The sequence below is a fragment of the Xyrauchen texanus genome, chromosome 31, assembly GCF_025860055.1.
Source record: "Xyrauchen texanus isolate HMW12.3.18 chromosome 31, RBS_HiC_50CHRs, whole genome shotgun sequence".
In the NCBI taxonomy this organism is placed as follows: domain Eukaryota; kingdom Metazoa; phylum Chordata; class Actinopteri; order Cypriniformes; family Catostomidae; genus Xyrauchen; species Xyrauchen texanus.
This window is the reverse complement of record NC_068306.1, coordinates 31,400,649-31,422,425: the sequence shown is the minus strand read 5'-3', so window position 1 is coordinate 31,422,425 and position 21,777 is coordinate 31,400,649. Positions and strand designations below refer to the sequence as shown.

The following is a 21,777-nucleotide window of genomic DNA, read 5'->3' as shown; positions in this document are numbered from 1 at the left end:
CAGAGAGGTTCATTGCACACATTGATTTGAGGAGAAACTTTAAAGACTTTTTCTATGATCAGTTACTACAAGCTGTCACATATAGAGGGGAATTTGTAAACAGTAATATTATTTTAACCAAATAAACAGGAACAGAGAGATTTCCTTTGTTATTGGCAAGGGCTGTTTGTATTCAGCGCAATGGATGACTAATGTGTAATACTAAACTCGCAGCTCTCTATATCTTCTGCCTTAAAAACTTTTAGAAGGAGGAGTGTTGGAAATTACTTTGAATTACTGTGGGCAAGGGTTGATGGGTGTAAAGGAGTCAGTGGAAAGGAGGAGGCGAGAACCAGCTATATAAATAATAGTTTTAATGACAAACTTAAAAGACAAACACACACATGACGGACATGTCCGTAAACTATCTCTCTCTCGTCGCACCACCGTCTGTCATCAGCCTTTATCCCTCTCAGAGGCTTAATTTGCCTGATAAGGGACGGGGTGTACTGTGTATGATCACAACCCGGCCCCGCCCTCCACCCTGCCACAATGGGGAATATAGGTTTCCTTCTATAAAATTGTATCCAGTTTGCAAGTTCTCTTGGACTCCACAGTGGTTTAATGTGTTAATATATTGTATAAGGACCATTTAATCAAGTTATTGAAAGTTAAAGGTAGATGTCATGAGCAATAATTCTAAAGTGCAGATATGAATGTAAAATACATTGCAAAAATATTTTTCTGTCCCAAATAATATTGTGAACAGGGAGGAAAACAGCTCAATTGTTTGCCCTAATCAGTGTGTCACCTTGTCTGTTACACTCTGAGACCAGCAATATATTTTGTTTAAATGACTGGAGTGTGGGCAATATGATAATATATCATCTAAAAAATATGCAAATACAATAAAAATTATAATAAGTTAAAGTTTAAGAAAATAATCCCATAAATAACTGCACTTGTTAATATGATATGTTTTACATGCGCTACTTTACTACTTATGTACTACACCCTGCCCCTGGATTTTCAGGAGTAATCTTGGAGCACTGTTCGGTTATATAGTAAATCTAACTAACTAATCTAAGATGTTGAAATCCCCCCCATGTTTTAATTTAAGTCTCCAATTTAAGTAGATTTTTATCCTATGACTACATTTACATTCATTTAAGAAAATCAATCTATCTCAAGTCAAGTCAAATTTATTTGTATAGCGCTTTTCACAACAGGCGTCATTTCAAAGTAGCTCTACATGACATTATGCTATTACAGAAAATGTATGAATATTATGCCAATATTAGTTATTTTTGTTTAGAACTATTAGTGGTTAACATTAGTAAACCAAGTAAGTTTTGTGAGTCAATGTTTAAAAAAAAATAGTTTGTATGAACTAAATGTTTTAGTGTTAAAGTCTTTGAAGTCATCCCGAATTGACTGAGTAAATATAAGTACATGCAAGGCGTAAGCGGTTTGGGGGGCAGGATTTTCCATTCCAGCCTCGTGCTCGCGGTAACCGGGAAAGCATAGCGGACCTCTGTGCATCAGGCTCAGACTGGGCGCACAGACCCAAAGGTGGCGGCCCAGATGAGTCATCAGCATCAGACGCCGCTGTAATGCTCTCCGATGCAGCGGCGATGTCGTCATCCAATTCCGGGAGCTCAAGGGACCGGCAGGCCGGCTGCGAATCGGGCCGCACTCATCCCAAGCTCAGACGGAAGCAAGCAAGCGTGCCGGGGAGGCGGGTGGTTCGAGGGGATTTACCTGGCGAACGTAGCCCGTCATTATCCCCAAATCGCCTCCATCACCCGCGGCACCTGCCTCAATCCCGTAGGAAAGAGGCGAGGCGCGGGGGGCGGCTGAAGTGGCTTTCTCTCATGGTAAAAGAAAGCTGCGACCGCAATGCTGCCACGGCTATGTTCTCGCACCATTGGAGAGAAATGGCTCATCCCGAGCTCAGACAGAAGCCAGCAAGCGTGCCGGGGAGGCGGGTGGTTCGAGGGCATTTACCCGGCGAACAGAGCCCGTCATTGTCCCCAACAGCATGCAAAGCGTCAGAGGAATACAGGAACAGGTGTGACTCGTAGCAAACAGCATGCACAACCATCGGCTCTGAAGAAAATTTCTGAATGAACTCATGAACTCGTATGTCCGGGGGCGGGGTATGCAAATACTATCTGCCAACTTCTCATTGGACTTTTTTCATAGATCAGATGCATATTCGGTGCTCAAGAAAGACCCCCTAGTGTCGCTTCTCCGACACAACATCGAGAGGGCGACAGACGGGGAACTGACAGTTTATAATTTATTTGGACTTGCCCTAAGGATAATGAGGAGTTAATAGTATTAAGAAGAGGTTCTGAGGTTGCAGGAAACACCTCTGTTAGGTGTTTAATCGGTACTGCATCTAACATACATATTGTTGATATTGATGATTTTTGTTAGCTTATATATCTTTCTGTCCATCCATCATGATGAGACAGAGAGGAATCTGTCTGTCTGTCTGTCTATCTACATATCCGTCTGTCCACCCGCTCATCTGTCTGTCCATCTGTCAAGATGAGACAGATGGTAATCTGTCTGTCTGTCTATATTTCCATCTATCTCTATATTAATCTGTATGTCAGTCAGGGTCTATCTGTCAGGATGAGGCTGAGGGAATGTCTGTCTCTCTATCCATCTGTCTGTCAGTCAGGATGAGACTGAGGGAATCTATCTGTCTATCTGTCTGTCTGTCTATCATTGGTTTAAAAATAGTGTAAGGAAGACCCACCACAAATCAATTTGCAAATAAGTTCAAGAATAAAACCCATTAGATTCTGTATGTAAATACTTAAATTACAAAATAAGCATGGGTAAGTTTTTGAAGTCAATTAGAGATTTTCAAACTTTAATCTTAAATCTCTCTCTCTCTTTTTTTTTAAATACAACCCACCCGCACTGAAATGATCTACAAAACAATCATTATGAATTAAATTAAACAAATTAAGCTGCAACTGTACATACAGCTCTGAACTTTGAATGGATATACAGTGCTTTTTCTCCTTGACTGTGATTGGTCAGCACCTGTTCACCTCCTTCATCCAAACTGACATGAGTTGAGGAAACAAGGGCATCATCCATTCCCCCTCTGCGCCTCTGGCTTATGCAGTACTCTCTTCACCGCATGTACCACTCTGAGCAATGCTACAGTGATCCAAAAGCTCAGTAGAAGATACATTCCCGTTTTACACACGCTTATCATCGTCATAACGAGAAATGCATGTAAAATGTATCACAGGACTGTTTTTACTATTACTGGCGGTGCGGCAAATACGCGCGACTGATTCAAGCAGCGCTCATGACAACTCACAAGAGAGATCACTGAACATCCAGAAGAGAAGGCTGTCTCTCCAGAACACAGGTAACAGCATTGCGCAGTGAAGTGACATAGCACACACAGAGAAATGAAGTCTGCTTCAGTTGTATGTGTCTAAGATATGAACGTGTTTAAAAGGCTTGTACCATAAAGCAATAACATTTTATATGTTCTAACTCCGTAAAGAATACCAACGGAGACAAATAATGTATGCATGGTTCTTGAATATGGGAATTCTAGTAGCCTACATACAATTCAGATTGTTGACTATATTCTAAATGAAATGCATATCTTTGGCAACTATCAGGAAACTTTAAACCTGCATTGTATATTAACATGCATGTTTGTTATTTCAAACAATTCAAACTTTCCATAACGCAATATTTTACACGTTCTAAACGTTTAATTTAGATTGATATTATTTTCGAACCCAGAACTATGCAAAAAGTCCATACACAAACGAAACCACAATCCTGAATTTCATGCGTCAAACTTAACGGGCATAGAACGGTTTTGAATTATTCAAAGGTTTTAATTTTTGAACGTTCTTAATCACAATGTTTCAAACAATGCAACTTGGAATGATAGTTTTGGTCAAATGTACAATACAGTATTCATATTGCATGTTACTTTAAATCTAGGATGCTAATTGACGCAGAACGATGCAAAAAGTCGACAGACACCACAAAGAGACATTATATGCAAAACTGAATGTGCAACCATTTCTAATATTTCACAATAATAATCACAATGTTTAAAACAATGCCGTTTTAATCGCAGTGTTCATGTTACACATATTACCTGTTACTATAATCAGTTACTGTATTAAAAACAGTGTTTGATTACAAATAATTGTACACATTAAGAACATAGATAAGGTTACTTGTAAATTATTATTAGATTGACACACAAAAATCTCATGCAATATTCTGTAAACGTTGGTTGTTATAATATTTATATACAGTAGGCTACTGTGCATAAGTTTTAGGCACTTGTAAAAAATGTTGCACAGTAAGGATGTCTTCAAAAATAATTAAATGAATAGTTTCAATTTGTCATACAAAATCCAGTAAACATAAAAATGCTAAAACAATATTCGGTGTGGCCACCTTTGCCTTTAAAACTGCACCAATTCTCCTAGGTTCACCTGGATACAGTTTTTCTTGGTTGTTGGCAGATAGGATGTTCCAAGCTTATTGAAGAATGCGCCACAGTTCTTCTATCTATTTCAGCAGTTTCAATTGCTTCTGTCTCTTCATGTAAACTCAGACAGACAGTCTGTTGCAGGGCTCCCTGTTCTTCTATTCTAATCTATTCTATTTACAAGTAATGTTTGGGAGTCAGACATTTATATTTCCTATTGATACACTAAAGCTGAAGATATAAATAACCATCTTAAGACAAATGCTTTTGTGAAACATCTTATGTGTCCAAGACTTTTGCACAGTACTATATATATACTCACCTAAAGGATTATTAGGAACACCATACTAAGACTATGTTTGACGCCCTTTCGCCTTCAGAACTGCCTTAATTCTACGTGGCATTGATTCAACAAGGTGCTGAAAGCATTCTTTAGAAATGTTGGCCCATATTAATAGGATAGCATCTTGCAGTTGATGGAGATTTGTGGGATGCACACCCAGGGCACGAAGCTCCCGTTCCACCACATCCCAAAGATGCTCTATTGGGTTGAGATCTGGTGACTGTGGGGGCCATTTTAGTACAGTGAACTCATTGTCATGTTCAAGAAACCAATTTGAAATGATTCGAGCTTTGTGACATGGTGCATTATCCTGATGGAAGCAGCCATCAGAGGATGGGTACATGGTGGCCATAAAGGAATGGACATGGTCAGAAACAATGCTCAGGTAGGCCGTGGCATTTAAACGATGCCCAATTGGCACTAAGGGGCCTAAAGTGTGCCAAGAAAACATCCCCCACACCATTACACCACCACCACCACCAGCCTGCACAGTGGTAAAAAGGCATGATGGATCCATGTTCTCATTCTGTTTACGCCAAATTCTGACTCTACCATCTGAATGTCTCAACAGAAATCGAGACTCATCAGAGCAGGCAACATTTTTCCAGTCTTCAACTGTCCAATTTTGGTGAGCTCTTGCAAATTGTAGTCTCTTTTTCCTATTTGTAGTGGAGATGAGTGGTACCCGGTGGGGTCTTCTGCTGTTGTAGCCCATCCGCCTCAAGGTTGTGCGTGTTGTGGCTTCACAAATGCTTTGCTGCATACCTCGGTTGTAACGAGTGGTTATTTCAGGCAAAGTTGCTCTTCTATCAGCTTGAATCAGTCGGCCCATTCTCCTCTGACCTCTAGCATCAACAAGGCATTTTCGCCCACAGGACTGCCGCATACTGGATGTTTTTCCTTTTCACACCATTCTTTGTAAACCCTAGAAATGGTTGTGCGTGAAAATCCCAGTAACTGAGCAGATTGTGAAATACTCAGACCGGCCCGTCTGGCACCAACAACCATGCCATGCTCAAAATGGCTTAAATCACCTTTCTTTCCCATTCTGACATTCAGTTTGGAGTTCAGGAGATTGTCTTGACCAGGACCACACCCCTAAATGCATTGAAGCAACTGCCATGTGATTGGTTGATTAGATAATTGCATTAATGAGAAATTGAACAGGTGTTCCTAATAATCCTTTAAGTGAGTGTATATAATATATATATATATATATTTATAGAACCTAAAAAGAACATTCCTAGAAAATTAGGAATTGGTTCCCCAAGACAACCAAATGGCAACCATATGCTAACGTTAGGGGAACCTTCTATATATGCTAGGTAGTTGACACTTACAGTAACATGTCCATTAACTTTTTTTTATGCAATATTAAGACTGTTTACCAATTCCTTTTTAAGGTTTTAACAATTTTTAATCACCCTTTTGCCTTCAGTGTAGTTCATTATTAAATGGTGACTTGTACAAATACATTTTTAAAAGTACACATTTTCCATTTAGTCTTTCAATTAATATGAGAAGTTATAGTATGTAAAAAAAACTGCATTAGTTTTGTCGAAACTGCTAGTATGCCAGTTACCTATTTGTTCATCTATAACATTTGCAAAAACACAGTAACATGAATAATGTAAGGTGACAATTTTTCCAATAGTCGCTTACAGTTCTCTCTCTCTCTCTCTGTTCACTAGCGGAGATTCAGCAGTGTCTGGTGAATGCGGGTGACGTGGGATGTGGGATGTTTGAGTGCTTCAACAACAACTCCTGCAATATCCGTGGACTACATGACATCTGCTTGACATTCTTACACAATGCGGGCAAATTTGACTCCCAGGTTTGATTACTTATTTACTCTGATCACAAGGATTTTCCAAGCTTTCCAAATGTTTTTGCTATAGTAATTAACTGTAGGTAAAGTCTGTCAAGACAAAATTTGATGTTGACTTGACAAAGCCTTCTCTGATTGTTCAAATTAGTTTTAAAATTTTGATGACATTAAGACAAACAGCTACAGACAGACAGACAGACCCATTAAAACATTCAGTCAATGAAAGTCTATGGAATTTCTGAGATTCAACAGTCTGCTGTACAAAATCCTTAATTCCAATCAGTTAGAAAAGTCATAGCAACACGAGTCAGAACAGCTTAAAGGTCTGTACCAAGTTTGTGGGATATAGCTTGAAATCTCCTGGAGGAATGAGTTAGTTTTTATCTTGTTTAAGGATTTTGGGAAAACCCTAAACCAAGGGCTGGTTGGATACATCACCACACATAACATACAGTGCATATAAAAAATATAAATACAACAGGAAAGACTATATATTTATATACAAAAAGTGTATGTGCATCGAACTCCAGTTTAAGGTTCCCTAGATTCACAAGCAAGAGAAAAGAGATACATTTTCAGTTGAGACTTGAAGAATTCAACAGATGGGGCCAAAATACTGTAAGCCTGCAGACCCCTAGACAAACTTTTGTTTACATTCTATATTGCCATGGAAAATAACTGTCCGCTGAGCTAGTGGGGGATTCCGTTTAAGGGCAGAAAGGGGCTTGAGTTGAAACTTTGTAGAAAACTTTGACTTTTATGACGGTAACAAAAACACATAATTTTTTTTTAACGTTAAAATCACAAAATTTGTTAATTTAAATAGATTTTGAAGCATTGTATTCTTTTAATATGCAAATATTTTCAGTGAAGGGAAACTGTCTACATACTTTTACGTCATTCAGTATCTTAATTTTCCCACAATGCAATGTGAATTAGACTGTCTTACTAAAGACAGCTGTTTTATGCAGCAGGCTTTCTCTGACAAATTTAGTTAGTCAGACTAATTGTTAGACAAGTTCTTTAGTAAATGGACATTTTTAAGCCAACATAATTATAGTAATACATATTATGGACATAGTAATGTTGTTTATCATATTAAGTCTAGGGTTCCGTTCTAGTGGAATCTAGCCTACTTAAATTCCAATGTGTATCTCACTGAGAACTGAGAGAAATATCATAACACATACTTAAGTTGAAATTGACATTGTACACATTTTGCATAAACTGCATGTTCTAACAGCTAACTCCTGTATCACCTCAGGGAAAATCATTCATCAAAGATGCGCTGAAGTGCATGGCCAACGGACTGCGTCACAAGTTCAGCTGCGTCAGCCGCAAATGTCTGGCCATTAAAGAGATGGCGTTTCAACTGCAGCGGGAGTGTTTTGTCAAACACAACTTCTGTGCTGCAGTTAGAGAGAACGTCAATGCCATGGTGGAAATGATCCACTTCAAAGACCTGTTTCCCAAAGGGTAAGTCATTCAATAACAGACATGCAGAAAAGGTCTTCAGAATGTCATTGTGTCCACTCAAGTGAATTCAACCATATATATATTAAATTGCACATACATACTTCCTATTGTAACAGGACATTTCAAAGGTATTTTTTTTTAATAGCACACAGTTTATAGTTTACATCACAGGTGTGAACCACGTTTTTCTACTTGCTATTGCTAGTCAGAGGCAGGTGGTATTAGGGTCATTTTAATTCTAGGGTAGACGTTATTGGACAAAAATCTGGAAATGCCCAAGAGCACAAAATGAGTCATCAATCTTTTTAAACAATTTTCTCAGCAGGAGAATTTTAAATTGGTACATCTGCAGCTTTTACTGTACACTTGGATATATAGGCCTATATATATATATATATATATATATATATATATATATATATATATATATATATATATATATATGACTTCAAAGCTAACAGACATGAATGAAACCCACAAAACTCACTCATTTCACCTCATAACCTCATCCATTTTTTGAATTTAAGGTCCCACCTCTTTCCTCAACCTTTCTCTTATGAATAGTGTAACAATGAGTCTGTCTGGAGTGGTGGTGGCATAGTGGGCTAAAGCACATAACTGTTCATCAGAAGGTCGCTGGTTCGATCCTCACCACCATTGTGTCCTTGAGCAAGGCACTTAGCTCCAGGTTGCTCCGGGGGGATTGTCCTTGTAATAATTGCACTGTAAGTCGCTTTGGATAAAAGCGTCTGCCAAATGCATAAATGTAAATGGAAATGAAAAAAATGCCAAAATTGCAGGGTCATTAGTGATCCAAGATATGTAAGGTTGTCACCATACAGTATATAGTGCTTTCATAAATAATATAATTGTTATTATTTCATATCTACATTTACTATCGCAGGATATCTATTTATTTGTTTATTACAAAAGATAGTAGTACTATATTCATTCAAATGACTGCTATGTTGGTTTTCTGCGCAACAACAGTGAATTATCAATATCCCAAATGCATTTACACATACGGTATATACCTCATACATGCTATTTGTTCCATATGTTGGTGCTGTTAATTTGAATTAAACATTGCTGTTTGAGGTAGAAGCAATGTGGAAGTAATTATAGCAAGTGCAACATATGAACAGTACCTGTAATGGCTTTTGCCATTGAGGGTTACCGTGAAATTCAAAAAGTTGTGTTTCTATTAAGACTCACTCAATAAGTCAATAAGAAAATGCATACGTCTAGGTTTTATATATAGTTTATGTGTTATGTGTAGCTGAATATGTGATTGACAGCCAGTTGCATGTCATAACAGTTTAGAGTGGAATTAATAAATCGCATTTTATCATTTATCGTATCATCTTATTGATAGATGAAAATTAAAAAAATATACATTAAATTGTATTATTGTTTCGAAATTCCTTTGAAAATTTTAAACTATCTGGGCATTTTGGTGATCCATTTGTGATATATATACGTGCCCGGTCGCTAAAGACACAAGGTTTGTGACAATGATTGGCAAAACACCCATATATTTAAGGGTTAATAAACTTGTTTCTATCTTGCTAACATTCATTATTTTAACTTTCACAAAACCTGTCAATATACTCCATATTTACATGGAATAACTTTGGTTTTACTTGCCTAATCTTCCCAAAAGGCCCCATGTGGAGTTGGTGAACATCCTGTTGGGCTGTGGCGAGGATGTACGCATGGCCATCGGCCGACGAATACAGACTGAGTGTGAGCAAAACTGGGGTGCTCTGTGTGGGAGTCTGAGTCTCTGTGCGCATGGAAAGGTGGAAGATGAAAGTTCCACCCTCGCCCCTCCCTCCACCCCAGTGGGAGCTAACGCCAACTCCCTCCCCCCTGCAGGGCTTGCTATCCACGAGACTGATGTGGAAACGGTTTGGACACTTACAGAACAAAATGAAGATAAAAATCAGAGTCAGTCCTCAGGTCCACAGTCTCAAGACAATGTCTCTGATGCTGAAAAAGAGCTCAAGAGGTGAAGGGAAGGTGCCCATCAGTGCCTTTAGCCCATACATACACAAAGGCTCTCAACTACTCTATGGACATACAGTATAGGCTGCAGTCCCCAGTGATTCTAAAGGACTTTTCACACTGTGCTAAACCCTAGGTTAGCATTACCTGGATTAAGGTCACTGTTACCCTTGGTTAAACCACATTTAACCCTGGGATCAGGCCAATTTTATCCCTGGGTTAAGGCCAGTTTTCTGTTTTTAACTCCTAGTTTCGAAACCCTGCTTCGGAGCATGTTAGCACAGTTTTTGTGGTGCTGGGAAGATAAACCAGGATTACATTAACCCAGGGTTTTGAATAACCCTGGGTTGATCATTTCAAATGTGAAAAGCCCTTAAGAGCACCAGTGATCACAGGGTATTTCAAAGTGATGTTATATATAGATCTTCCATTGGTCATAGTTATGCTACAAATGTTTATGATTTGGTTTCTTTTGTGTTAACATGGACTGATACAGCTATATTTGACAGAAGTCCCAAAAATGTTTGCAGTATTTCAGTGGTATATCAGCAATGAGATGTATTAGTAAATTGTGGACTATAAATAGAAAAATAGGTTAAAGCACTTTAAATGAAAGTGAATGATCCATAAGCATTACAATATGCCTATTCCTTTCTTTTAATTTTGCGATGAAATATGACCCAGACATGCATGACATTCACCCACTGGACCTCCTTGTAATTATAGAGCACAAAACATGTACAGCCTTAAAACAACAGATATAAGCTCTTAAATGCTGTAGGCTTCACGCAGCAGAGGTGCTCAGTCTCAGTCGACTGCAGTGTTTGTGTTGCCAAGACAATGTCACATATATCTAATATGTATTATCAGAATTTATAATTTCATGCTTAGTATTTTTTCATACATGATAAAACTATGCCTTCCTATAAAGTAGAATGAAATTTGAAAACATGATTGTGATGAGGAGGAGGTTGTGGCTGGGTCGTGAGGATGCAGGAGAGAGATAATGGAGGAGCCAGGAATGCCAGAGAGAAAGAGAGAGAGAGACGCATGCGGCAGTTGTGTGTGTATTGTTATGTTTCAGTTCAGTGTTTTATGCTGTAATTAAAGTCTTGTTGATTGTTAATCCAGTACCAGCTTTCTCCTTTCCTGATGAACAAGAGGCTTGTCTGCCACACTGGTGCCGAAACCCGGGAAAGGAGGAAGCGCACGCTGTCCTGGAGAACTCGCCGTGAATCCTCACGGCCAGGATATATATATATATATATATTTCTGTATGTATATGTATTTTTTTATTTATTTTAAATTCTCCAAAGTTATGCATGACAATTAGACATTTTTGTATTATTATTTGGAAATCAAGTTTGTTACAGCTATTACATACTGCAGTGTCGTTATCCAACTAATCTTTATATAAATCTTGTACTATTTATTTTTTATTATTTTACTGTTTATGTTTTTATCAATTAATGATTTTTTTTGGTATCTATCAGTATCAAAATAATTGTGTATTCATATAAATGTTTTTTTTTTCACAATAAATTAACCTTTTCAGTTATTTTGGATTCAGAAAATACATGACTGAACACTGCTCGTTTCTGCCATATGTGGGGAAACAAATTGTGCTTTGGTCATAATTACAAGATAAAAAGTCCTTATTATTAGATATATAGTCATAATTATGTGATTAAAAGTAATACTTATTTGGGTCAAAGTAATTTATGATATGTCAAAATTATGAGATAAAGTAAAAATAATGAGATTAAAAGTCATAAATCTGAGATTCTTAACCATAATTATGACAAATTCAAAATTGTGAGATAAGTCACAATGATGAGATAAAAAGTAAATTATGAGATTCTAATCCAATTTATAATAACTTTTATCTCATAATTATGACTTATCTTTTTTTTTCTCTTTTTTCATGTGGAAGAAACGGGCTTCCATAACAATCAGTTATAAAGAAACTATTAAGAAAACAAAAAGATACCACCTCTGCTTAGGTCATTTTGTAATCTCAAACAAAGTACTGCAAGACCACAGTGTTTGTTTTGTGCAGTACACCCACACACTGGATTATTTCTGCGTACTCTGGACCTGGTGTTATTGCAAAGTATAGAATAACTGAAGGGCAAATAGCTCTACTGAAATCACACAAGGTCTGGAAAGGACCGGCGTCTGTAATGTAATCACAAACTTTTGGCCCCGAGAGTAGAGGAGCCACTTAAAAATCTCATCTGTGTTTATATCAGTTTTTGCTTTATGTACCCAAGCTGATTTACATCAACACAGAGCAACACAGTGTATACTGTTTACACTCACTGATCACTATGGATCACTATGGTCCTAATAAACTTCCAGACGTGGTCTTCTGCTGTCTCAGCCCATCCGCCTCAAGGTTTGACGAGTTGTACATTCTGAGATGCTATTCTGCTCACTAGAATTGTACAGAGCTGTTATTTGAGTTACCGTAGCCTTTCTGTCAGCTCGAACCAGTCTGGCCATTCTCCGTTGGCCTCTCTCATCAACAAGGCATTTCCATCCACAGAACTGCCATTCAATAGATGTTTTTTTGTTTTTCACACCATTCTCTTTACACTCTAGAGACTGTTGTGTGTGAAAATCCCAGGAGATCAGCAGTTACAGAAATACTCAAACCAGCCCATCTGGCACCAACAATCATGCCATGGTCTAAATAACTGTGATCACATTTTTACCCGATTCTCATGGTTAATATGAACATTAACTGAATCTCCTGACCTGTATCTAAATTATTTTATGCACTGCAATGCTGCCACACGATTGGTTAATCTGATAATCAGATAAATATGCAGGTTTAGTAGTATTTAGTGAGTGAATATATATATATATATATATATATATATATATATATATATATATATATATATATACACACTGTATATACACAGACACACACAAAATCAACCAGCTCAATTTTGTCATCTACTTGATCAAATCAGAGTGATACTACACCCCCCCTAGTGGTTCAGACACACAGTTCAGCATGAAGGGTCTTGTATATTTTGCATAAAAAAATGGAGCCATATATAAGAACGATTATTTTGTATTCATTTATTTATAAATTTGCACACAAAATTAAACAGAAGCAGATTAAAAAAATGGCTTATACAAAGTACTTTCCCACAAATCAAAGTTTGAATGAAATGAAATAATTTATGTCTATAATATGTTCTATACAGAACATCAAGTATTTAATCAACTTTTATAAGAAGTGGCAGCAACTTTGTTAAGTTCATAAGGCATTGACATTATGCCGAGTTTATGCAGAGATTACCCATCAGGGTCTGGAATATTACTGAATTAACCTGAGATCAAAACATCCAACATTATTCCCAAAGAAAAAAAGTGGATTACAATTGCACAAAGGGTAAATATGCAACTAAAATGGAAATGTAATCAGTAAGACTAATAATGAAAAATAACAGAGTCTGCTTTTATTTCATATTGTTATTCTAAATTCTAAGACCTGACATTTTTATAATAGCTCTTTAATGTCCTGCCTTATTGCCCTAGACCATTTTCAAGCCAGTTAATATGGACAGAGTACTTCAATATATTTTGTAATTAATGGATACAATTTGTTCAGCAACTCCAACATTGCAATCTAGTACAAGACCTGTTCAAAATCTCATTGTCTCGGTTGTTATTTGCATACTGTTATTCACTGAACCTCACTAGCATTAGTGCACGAATGTGCGTCTTCCTCCCAGGCAATGGAGGAAGAATGGATTCTTCATCTCCATAAGTCATTTTAAAATTCATGCCAGGTCTACCGTGAAGATTGAGGGGTCAAATTAGGTTGAAACATTCACAGAATGATTTTAAATGGCAGGCAGATGGAGGCTGAGTTCCCTTTTCACTAAATGAAGGGGAAGAGTCTCTTTTTCAGGATGTAGAGCACTGTTGCCAGAAACAGAGAGAGAGCTAAAAAGATCAGCAATTTGTCTGTCAGTTCACGCCGATTATATTTCAGGATGAGCTTTCTTCCCAAATGGATGGTGCTGGTCATCGACTTAAACTCTTCATTTGTCTCTTGCACAGTCTTTGAAGATGTAGCTGGAAATGGAGCCATTGGAGAAAAGAAATACAAACATGTAAAACTTGCAATAGTCCTGACAGGACAACTGAAAAAGTGCAAGTCATATTATCCCAGCCACATTAAAGGAACAGTTCACCCAGTGTAGAAAATGCTGTCATTATTTACTCACCCTTATGTCTTTCAAAAAACACCATAAAAGTAGTTCATACAACTAATGCACCATATTCAAAGTCTTCTGAAGATCTTCGGAGCATACTGAAATTTAGGTTGTAATTCACTGAAAATCTTCCTAGCTGCTGCAGCTCTCAAATCTCACTCTTGCGTATTTGAAATGGCACATCGCGTTCGACTAAGTTATGACACATGCAATAAATTATGTTTAGCATCAGTCAGAGGAGGACTGGCCATCAGGAGAACCAGGACTTTTCCCAGTGGGCCGGCCGCGAAACAAAGTATGCCAAAGTGGGCCGCGATAAGCTGAAGGGGGCCATGATATTGAATTGCATTACTACAATTATTTTTAAGGATTTTCAAATTATTTTGTGTAAGTGGTTGTTTGGTAACTTATATGTGTGAGAAAAAGGGGTAAAGTTAGTTTACATCTTTTGTGTGGGTTTTTAACAATAAATTATAAATAATTTTCATTACTGTAACTTACTCATAACTGACACAAGCACCATACACGTAAAAATATATATATACACTGTAGAATGTATATATTTGAATTAAGCTGGAAGGTGCAAATTGGTTGCGCTCCCATAATGAGATAAATTGTTTTTAAAGCTTATACTAAATGTTGACGTAGAGTTTAAAACATATTAAATTATTTTCAAAACACTCAGCTTATCCTGAGTGACTCCAGCCAGGTCTCCTAAGCAACAAAATTGGCCCAGTTGCTAAGGAGTATAAAGTCACATGGGGTAAGCTCCACGTGGTCGCTATAATGTGGTTCGTTCTCGGTGGGGCGCAGGGTGAGTTCAGCATGGATGCTGTTGTGGGTGGCGTGAAACCTCCACACGCGCTATGTCTCCGTGGCAACGCGCTCAACAAGCCACGTGATAAGATGCGGGGGTTGATGGTCTCAGATGCGGAGGCAGCTGGGATTCATCCTCCACCACCCGGATTGAGGGAATTGGGCATTCCAAATTGGGTGAAAAAGGGGGAAAACAAAATCCCTCAAAATCCCAAAATTTCAGTTCACCCAAAAATTGTATTTCTCTTTTCAGTTACTCACTCATGTCATCCCAGTTGTGCATCTTTGCGACTTTCTTCTACAGAACAAAAATGAAGATTTTTATAAGAATATTTCAGCTCTGTAGGTCAATACAATGTAAGTGAATGGTGACTAAAATTTTGAGGCTACAAAAAAGCACATAAAGGCACCATAAAAGTAAACTATATGACTCCAGTGGTTAAATGATACATGTGGGTGAGAAACAAATCAATATTTATTTTTACAAGAAATCTACTTTTAATCTTGTGCAACCCTACGTCCACATGTGTTGACAGTGTATTTTGGCATTGCTATATGCAACGCATAATTCAAATGTATTTAAATCGACTCTACACTGTCATTTAAAAGTTAAACTTCTGGCGCACCGCGTCACGTGACACAACAGCATATTTTGATTTCCTTAAATGCTGCTAATGGCACAGCACCAACAAAAGTGCCTCTGGTAAGAAACCTTAAATGTTTTTTTATTGAAACCTTTTTGGGTGTAAAGAGTAGTGTCTCTTGTTTCATTTGATATGCTGCTTTCATTTGATATGCTGCTTGATGACCACATACATGGACTTTGGGACATTATTCCCTTAAAATTTGAAAAAACGTGTTAGTTATTTTTAACAACTTTCAACATTAACACATTTGTGGGTCATTTCGCTTTATTTGAATATAAATTGTGTTATATTTGATTTTTGTTATCCCTGTACAATACGGTTCTATTCATTAACATTAGTAAATGCATTCTTACTGTATATATTTACAGTGCATTTCACATGGAAAATAAATGTATTCATGCCAAAGATGGACATTTTTGCTTATAGGTTTTATAGCTTGGTATTATTTAAAATTTCACAACTTAGTCCCGTTAGATATTTTAGTGATGATATTACTGTAAGTCCTATGACCTAGAGCGCATAGACTCTTTTACCTAGAGTGCCGATGGTCTCTTCACTCTGCTGCACCTGCTGTGCCATCATTCGACTGATGCCCATCAAACTCCCTGTGATGTCACTGGAAGTCTGCACCAGACTCTCTTTAGTTGCTTTCCTAAATCCAAAGAAAAATGATGAATTTATTAATTGCAAAGTAAATGAGTTTATTAATGGGTTTCTGGAATACTTGATACCTATTGATGTAACAAATGGGATAATGTACAGTCAGGCGGCAAAGAACAGTTTCACTGGCATGAATGATCCAGCAACAGCAGCAGTAAGCAGTGTGATTTACCTCTGTCTCACAGAGTCACCTCCCTGAAGCAGTTCATCTTTCTCCAGGTTATCGATGGCCAGTTTACAGGCCAGATTGGCCTTCCTCCATGCCATCTGGTTACTGAGACATAAAGGTAGTGATTCAATTTTAATTAAAAGATAACATCTAACCAATGTTATTAGAAAAAGATTAGACCAATGCAAACCAAACAATGCAATGTTTCTCTAACCTTAACATCTGCTTACGATGGCATTCAGTTTCACTCAAGATAGCTTGCTTGTCGGTCTCTCTGTCTTGCTCTTTAGCCATCTGCTCCATGTCCTATCAAGGATATATGTTTATTTTAGTCAGGTGCCACAGAAGTCCTTGAACAGTGTATTAAGATACAAATTTCATTGTATACAGCCTGAATTTAGTCATGGGATAAAATTCACTACTGATGTTTTCAAAGTTTCTCATAAAGAGGTGCCTACAACCAAAAGACGAGTGATGAGTTGTTCCACTGAGAAAACCAGGTTTAAATCTTTTTAAAACCTAATGTGTATATAAATATATATACATGTGTGTGTGTATATATATATATATATATATATATATATATATATATATATATATACACACACACACACACACACACACACACACATACATACACAGTTGAAGACAGAAGTTTACATAAACTTAGGTTGAAGTCATAAAAACACATTTTTAACCACTCCAAAGATTTCATATTAGCAAACTATAGTTTTGGCAAGTCGTTTAGGACATCTACAGTGTGCATGACACAAGTTTCCAAATTGTTTCACTTTTAACTGACCATATCATAATTCCAGTGGGTCAGAATTTACATACACCAAGTTAACTGTGCCTTTAAGGAGCTTGGAAAATTCCAGAAAATGATGTCAAGCCTTTAGACAATTAGCTTCTGATAGGAGGTGTACTGAATTGGAGGTGTACCTGTGGATATATTTTAAGGTCTACCCTCAAACTCAGTGCCTCTTTGCTTGACATCATGGGAAAAAAAAAAAAATCATAGACCTCCTCAAGTCTGGTTCATCCTTGGGAGCAATTTCGAAATGCCTGAAGGTATCACATTCATCTGTACAAACAATAGTAAGCAAGTTTAAACACCATGGGACCACACAGCCATCATATCGCTCGGGAAAGTGACACATTCTGTCTCCAAGAGATGAAGGTAATTTGGTGCGAAAAAGTGAAAATCAATCCCAGAACAACAGCAAAGGACCTTATGACAATGCTGGAGGAAACAGGTAGACAAGTATCTATATCCACAGTAAAACAAGTCTTATATCGGCATAACCAGAAAGGCTGCTCAGAAAAGAAGAAGTCACTGCTCCAAAACTGCCATAAAAAAGCTAGACTACAGTTTGCAAGTGCACATGGGAACAAAGATCTTACTTTTCTGAAAAATGTCCTCTGGTCTGATAAACTGTTGTACTGTTTGGCCATAATGACCAGCGTTAGGTTTGGAGGAAAAAGGTTGAGGCTTAAAAGCCGAAGGACAACATCCCATCCGTGAAGTATGGGGGTGGCAGCATCATGTAGTGGGGGTGCTTTGCTCCAGGTGGGACTGGTGCACTTCACAAAATAGATGGCATCATGACGGAAAATTATGTGGATATATTGAAAAAACATCTCAAGACATCAGTCAGGAAGTTAAAGCTCGGTCGAAATGGGTCTTCCAAATGGACAATGACCCCAAGCATACCTCTAAAGTTGTGCCAAATGGATTAAAGACAACAATGTCAAGGTATTGGAGTGGCCATCACAAAGCCCTGACCTCAATAGAAAATTTGTGCGAGCAAGGAGGCCTACAAACCTGACTAGGTACACCAGTTCTGTCTGGAGGAATGGGCCAAAAATCCAGCAACTTATTGTGAGAATCTTGTGGAAGTTAAACAATTTAAAGGCAATGCTACCAAATACTAACAAATTATATGTAAACTTCTGACCCACTGAAAATGTGATGAAAGAAATAAAAGCTGAAATAAATTATTCTCTCTACGATTATTCCGACATTTCACATTCTTAAAATAAATGAGTGATCCTTACTGACCAAAGACAAGGAATGTTTTCCATGAATAAATGTCAGAAATTGTGAAAACTTTAAATGTATTTGGCTAAGTTGTATTTAAACTTGGCTTTACCAGACTTTCCACATTGGAGAGGACAAAATGTCAGAGGAGATTACGGTTTCTACAGTGAATGACACTTCAATGACACCGCAAAAATGGGAGGAATACCCCTGCTTGGAAGGCTACTGAGATAATAGGATGAATTTGACCACAATTACATTATCTTCAGAAAGCTGACTAACGGACTACAGCATCATCAACAGGTGATCGCACACGCTCCATCTCTCCCTCTCCCTCTCCCACGCACGTGCATCCTTGTTTCTCCAATAACATGTTAGAAACAGCCAAAGCTGTGAAGCTAGTTCTAAAATTATGTTTTAAAGACACTTGGATGCACCATTTGGTTTGAACCAGCAACAGCAGATTCTCATCCGCCGCATAAGAAAGTAGTTCCATGCACAAATGCGTTTTTATGACCGTACTCAGTTTTTCCTAATTTTTTACAATTTACTTGATCATTCCTACTGTTGTATATAAGCAATATCACACTCGCAATCATGCTATATGGCCCTACATCAGCACTGCTGTGATTACCTACGGCCGAATCACAGCAGTGATGATGTAGGGCCATATCGCACTCTTGCTCTTGTGATATTGCTTAAATATACATAACTAAAATATACTAATACACAAAAATGTATTTAGCCTATATATTATTTCAAAGTTTTATTTGTCAAATGTAGAATAACACAATACAAAAAAACTGTTTTGATTGGTTGTGAATAAAATGTGTTTTCATTCAAGTTAAATAACCATAAGCTAGCTAAAATGAAAGCAAGTTATCTTAAATGAATACATTGTATGCTAAATAAGAATATATAAAGCATTTGTAACACGTGTCATTTAATAATTGTTATATTAAAATATAGACTATAAAATGTAAAACTCGATATAAATCGATATTATAAAACTGCCCATTACAATAAAATCTCACGGTAATATTTTCTTGCTTATTCTCTCTTTTTAAAGGAGATCCCACATTAATTTCGCATTAGTAACAATAACGGCAGAAACATTTAAATATAGGTTATGAATGTGGCATTAATGATCTGACAGTATGTTAAATTGTTGACTGTACCTCACCTGAATTCTCTGTCTTAACTGACTGAACTTTTCCTTCACTGTGGCATTCAGATCCATCAGCACTGTCTGCGGCCCAGAACATTCTCTGATGTCCTGAAACAAAACATCATCGTAACATTGGTCAGCTTTTGAAAAACAAGAACCTACAATGTTTCCATCAAATGCTCACTGTGCTGCTACAGATGAAGTCACAGAAAGGCAATTAAGGCAATATCATTATTTCTACGATTAACTTGCTGACAGAAATGAGAATAAGAATGAAGTTTACCTGAATAATAGCTTTGATCTCTAAATCGTATTTAATAATTTCTTGGCCACATATTCGGACATGGACATCAGCAGAGGACGCCATGTTTGTTGTTTAACGGAAAATCAGAAGGTCCAGATCTTTTTTCATAACGCGTTTCGTTGAGTCTGACAAAACGGTTCTCGGAGCGATGAAGTGGCTTGAGAAGTGAAGTTCTAGGTGTCATGAAATCAACGGAGAAACATTACATTGTATTACAGTCTTTGAGTCATTCCACTATAAATGTTGTATACACTGTCACAGACTAGTTAAATAATCTTATGTCATAACTCAAATAAATACATATTTATAAATATAATATTGGTGAAGCTTTTTTATATTATACAAATATATATATAAATAAAAGCATAAATATTTCACAATCTAAAAAAATCATACATTTATAAACCCTTTAATCTCAACACATTGTGGAATTATTATTATTTTTTAATAATTATTATTAATAATAAGATGAGTAATGTGACTTCTGGAGTACATTGATCATTTAAATGAATAAATGTCAACTTTTTTGGGACAAAATAAATAAAATAAACACTCAGTATTTATTTATTTAACTATTTTTTATTTCAATCTTATTTTTATCCTTATAAATAATCAAATGTTTTATAAAAAATAAAATTATATATATATATATATATATATATATATATATATATATATATATATATATATATATGAATCAAGTGTATAAAAATAATACAAAATAGGTTTAAATATTTTTAAAGTCAAATATTGCATTTAACTTGAAAGCAAGGTTAGGTCTTATCACTCTAATAATTTTAGTTCAATCTCTTTATTACTGTATTTGTAAAACATTTGATTGTGTTCGTGGTGTAGAAAATGTTAGTAAACATGCTTATGCTGTATGCTTGTACCTGCTCTACAGTCTTTTTTGACAAAAATTTCATTTTTTTATGCTGATGTCTCTAAGGTGTCACCAGTGTAACCGTAAAAGTGGAGTAAAGCTTCTTTGCTTTTTTTAAGCGTTAAGATAATAAATGTCTATGGTAGATAAAAGGTAAAATGCTGCTAAGGTATATTTAATTTAACTTAAATCTAAAAGGCTTTTAGACATTTTTCAGCTGGTTGGTCATAATTATTGTATTTGTAATGATGACTAAGAAACGCACGACTGTTGATGGTACTGAAAGTCATCCAAGAACAGAGTGAGGAAGAGAGAAAGAAAAGGAAGAAGGGAAGAACAGAACGGCATAGTTGGGCACTGGGTCAATCATACATGGTGTTTCTTTTCACAAAAACACATTGATGTGTGCAAATCTACTGCCGGCACACTTTTAATTTTGTGACTTAACTCAGTGTTTGCTTCTTGTGTTCACTCTTTTATGTGAACTAACCCATTTAAGGTGTTCTGATAAAAACACACAGATAAAGTGCTGCACCTTCTAATGTTTATTTCTGATAGTAAAATCAATAATAGAATTAGACTATCATGGTTACAAGCAGAATTGTGGTACCAACTCCCGGCTGATACAATGCAGTGACATAATTAAGGGTAATACAAAAATGTAAATCAAATAATAAGAGGCACAGTAACACAAACTAACACATTTAGAAGATCAATCAC

At 36.7% G+C, this 21,777-nt stretch overlaps 2 protein-coding genes across 2 annotated transcripts in view; one reads left to right on the top strand and one right to left on the bottom strand.

The window, feature by feature from the left end:
* LOC127624923 (uncharacterized) overlaps positions 1-10,139 on the top strand; it is a 36,818-nt gene extending 26,679 nt beyond the window's left edge. Inside the window, exons 7-10 of the mRNA XM_052099850.1 lie at positions 3,257-3,379; positions 6,512-6,654; positions 7,913-8,124; positions 9,788-10,139. Of these exons, the coding sequence (XP_051955810.1) occupies positions 3,257-3,379; positions 6,512-6,654; positions 7,913-8,124; positions 9,788-10,139 (830 nt within the window). The remainder of the gene's footprint in view (positions 1-3,256; positions 3,380-6,511; positions 6,655-7,912; positions 8,125-9,787) is intronic.
* A 3,090-nt stretch (positions 10,140-13,229) lies between these two features.
* On the bottom strand, positions 13,230-20,575 carry LOC127624759 (vesicle transport protein SEC20-like). The gene is made up of 6 exons (XM_052099623.1): positions 20,154-20,575; positions 19,886-19,978; positions 16,876-16,967; positions 16,665-16,766; positions 16,366-16,484; positions 13,230-14,229 (listed from the first exon to the last, which is right to left on the bottom strand). The coding sequence occupies exons 1-6, from the start codon at positions 20,235-20,237 to the stop codon at positions 14,033-14,035; spliced, it is 687 nt and encodes a 228-aa protein (XP_051955583.1). The 5' UTR covers positions 20,238-20,575; the 3' UTR covers positions 13,230-14,032.
* Between the last annotated feature and the right edge of the window lie 1,202 nt (positions 20,576-21,777).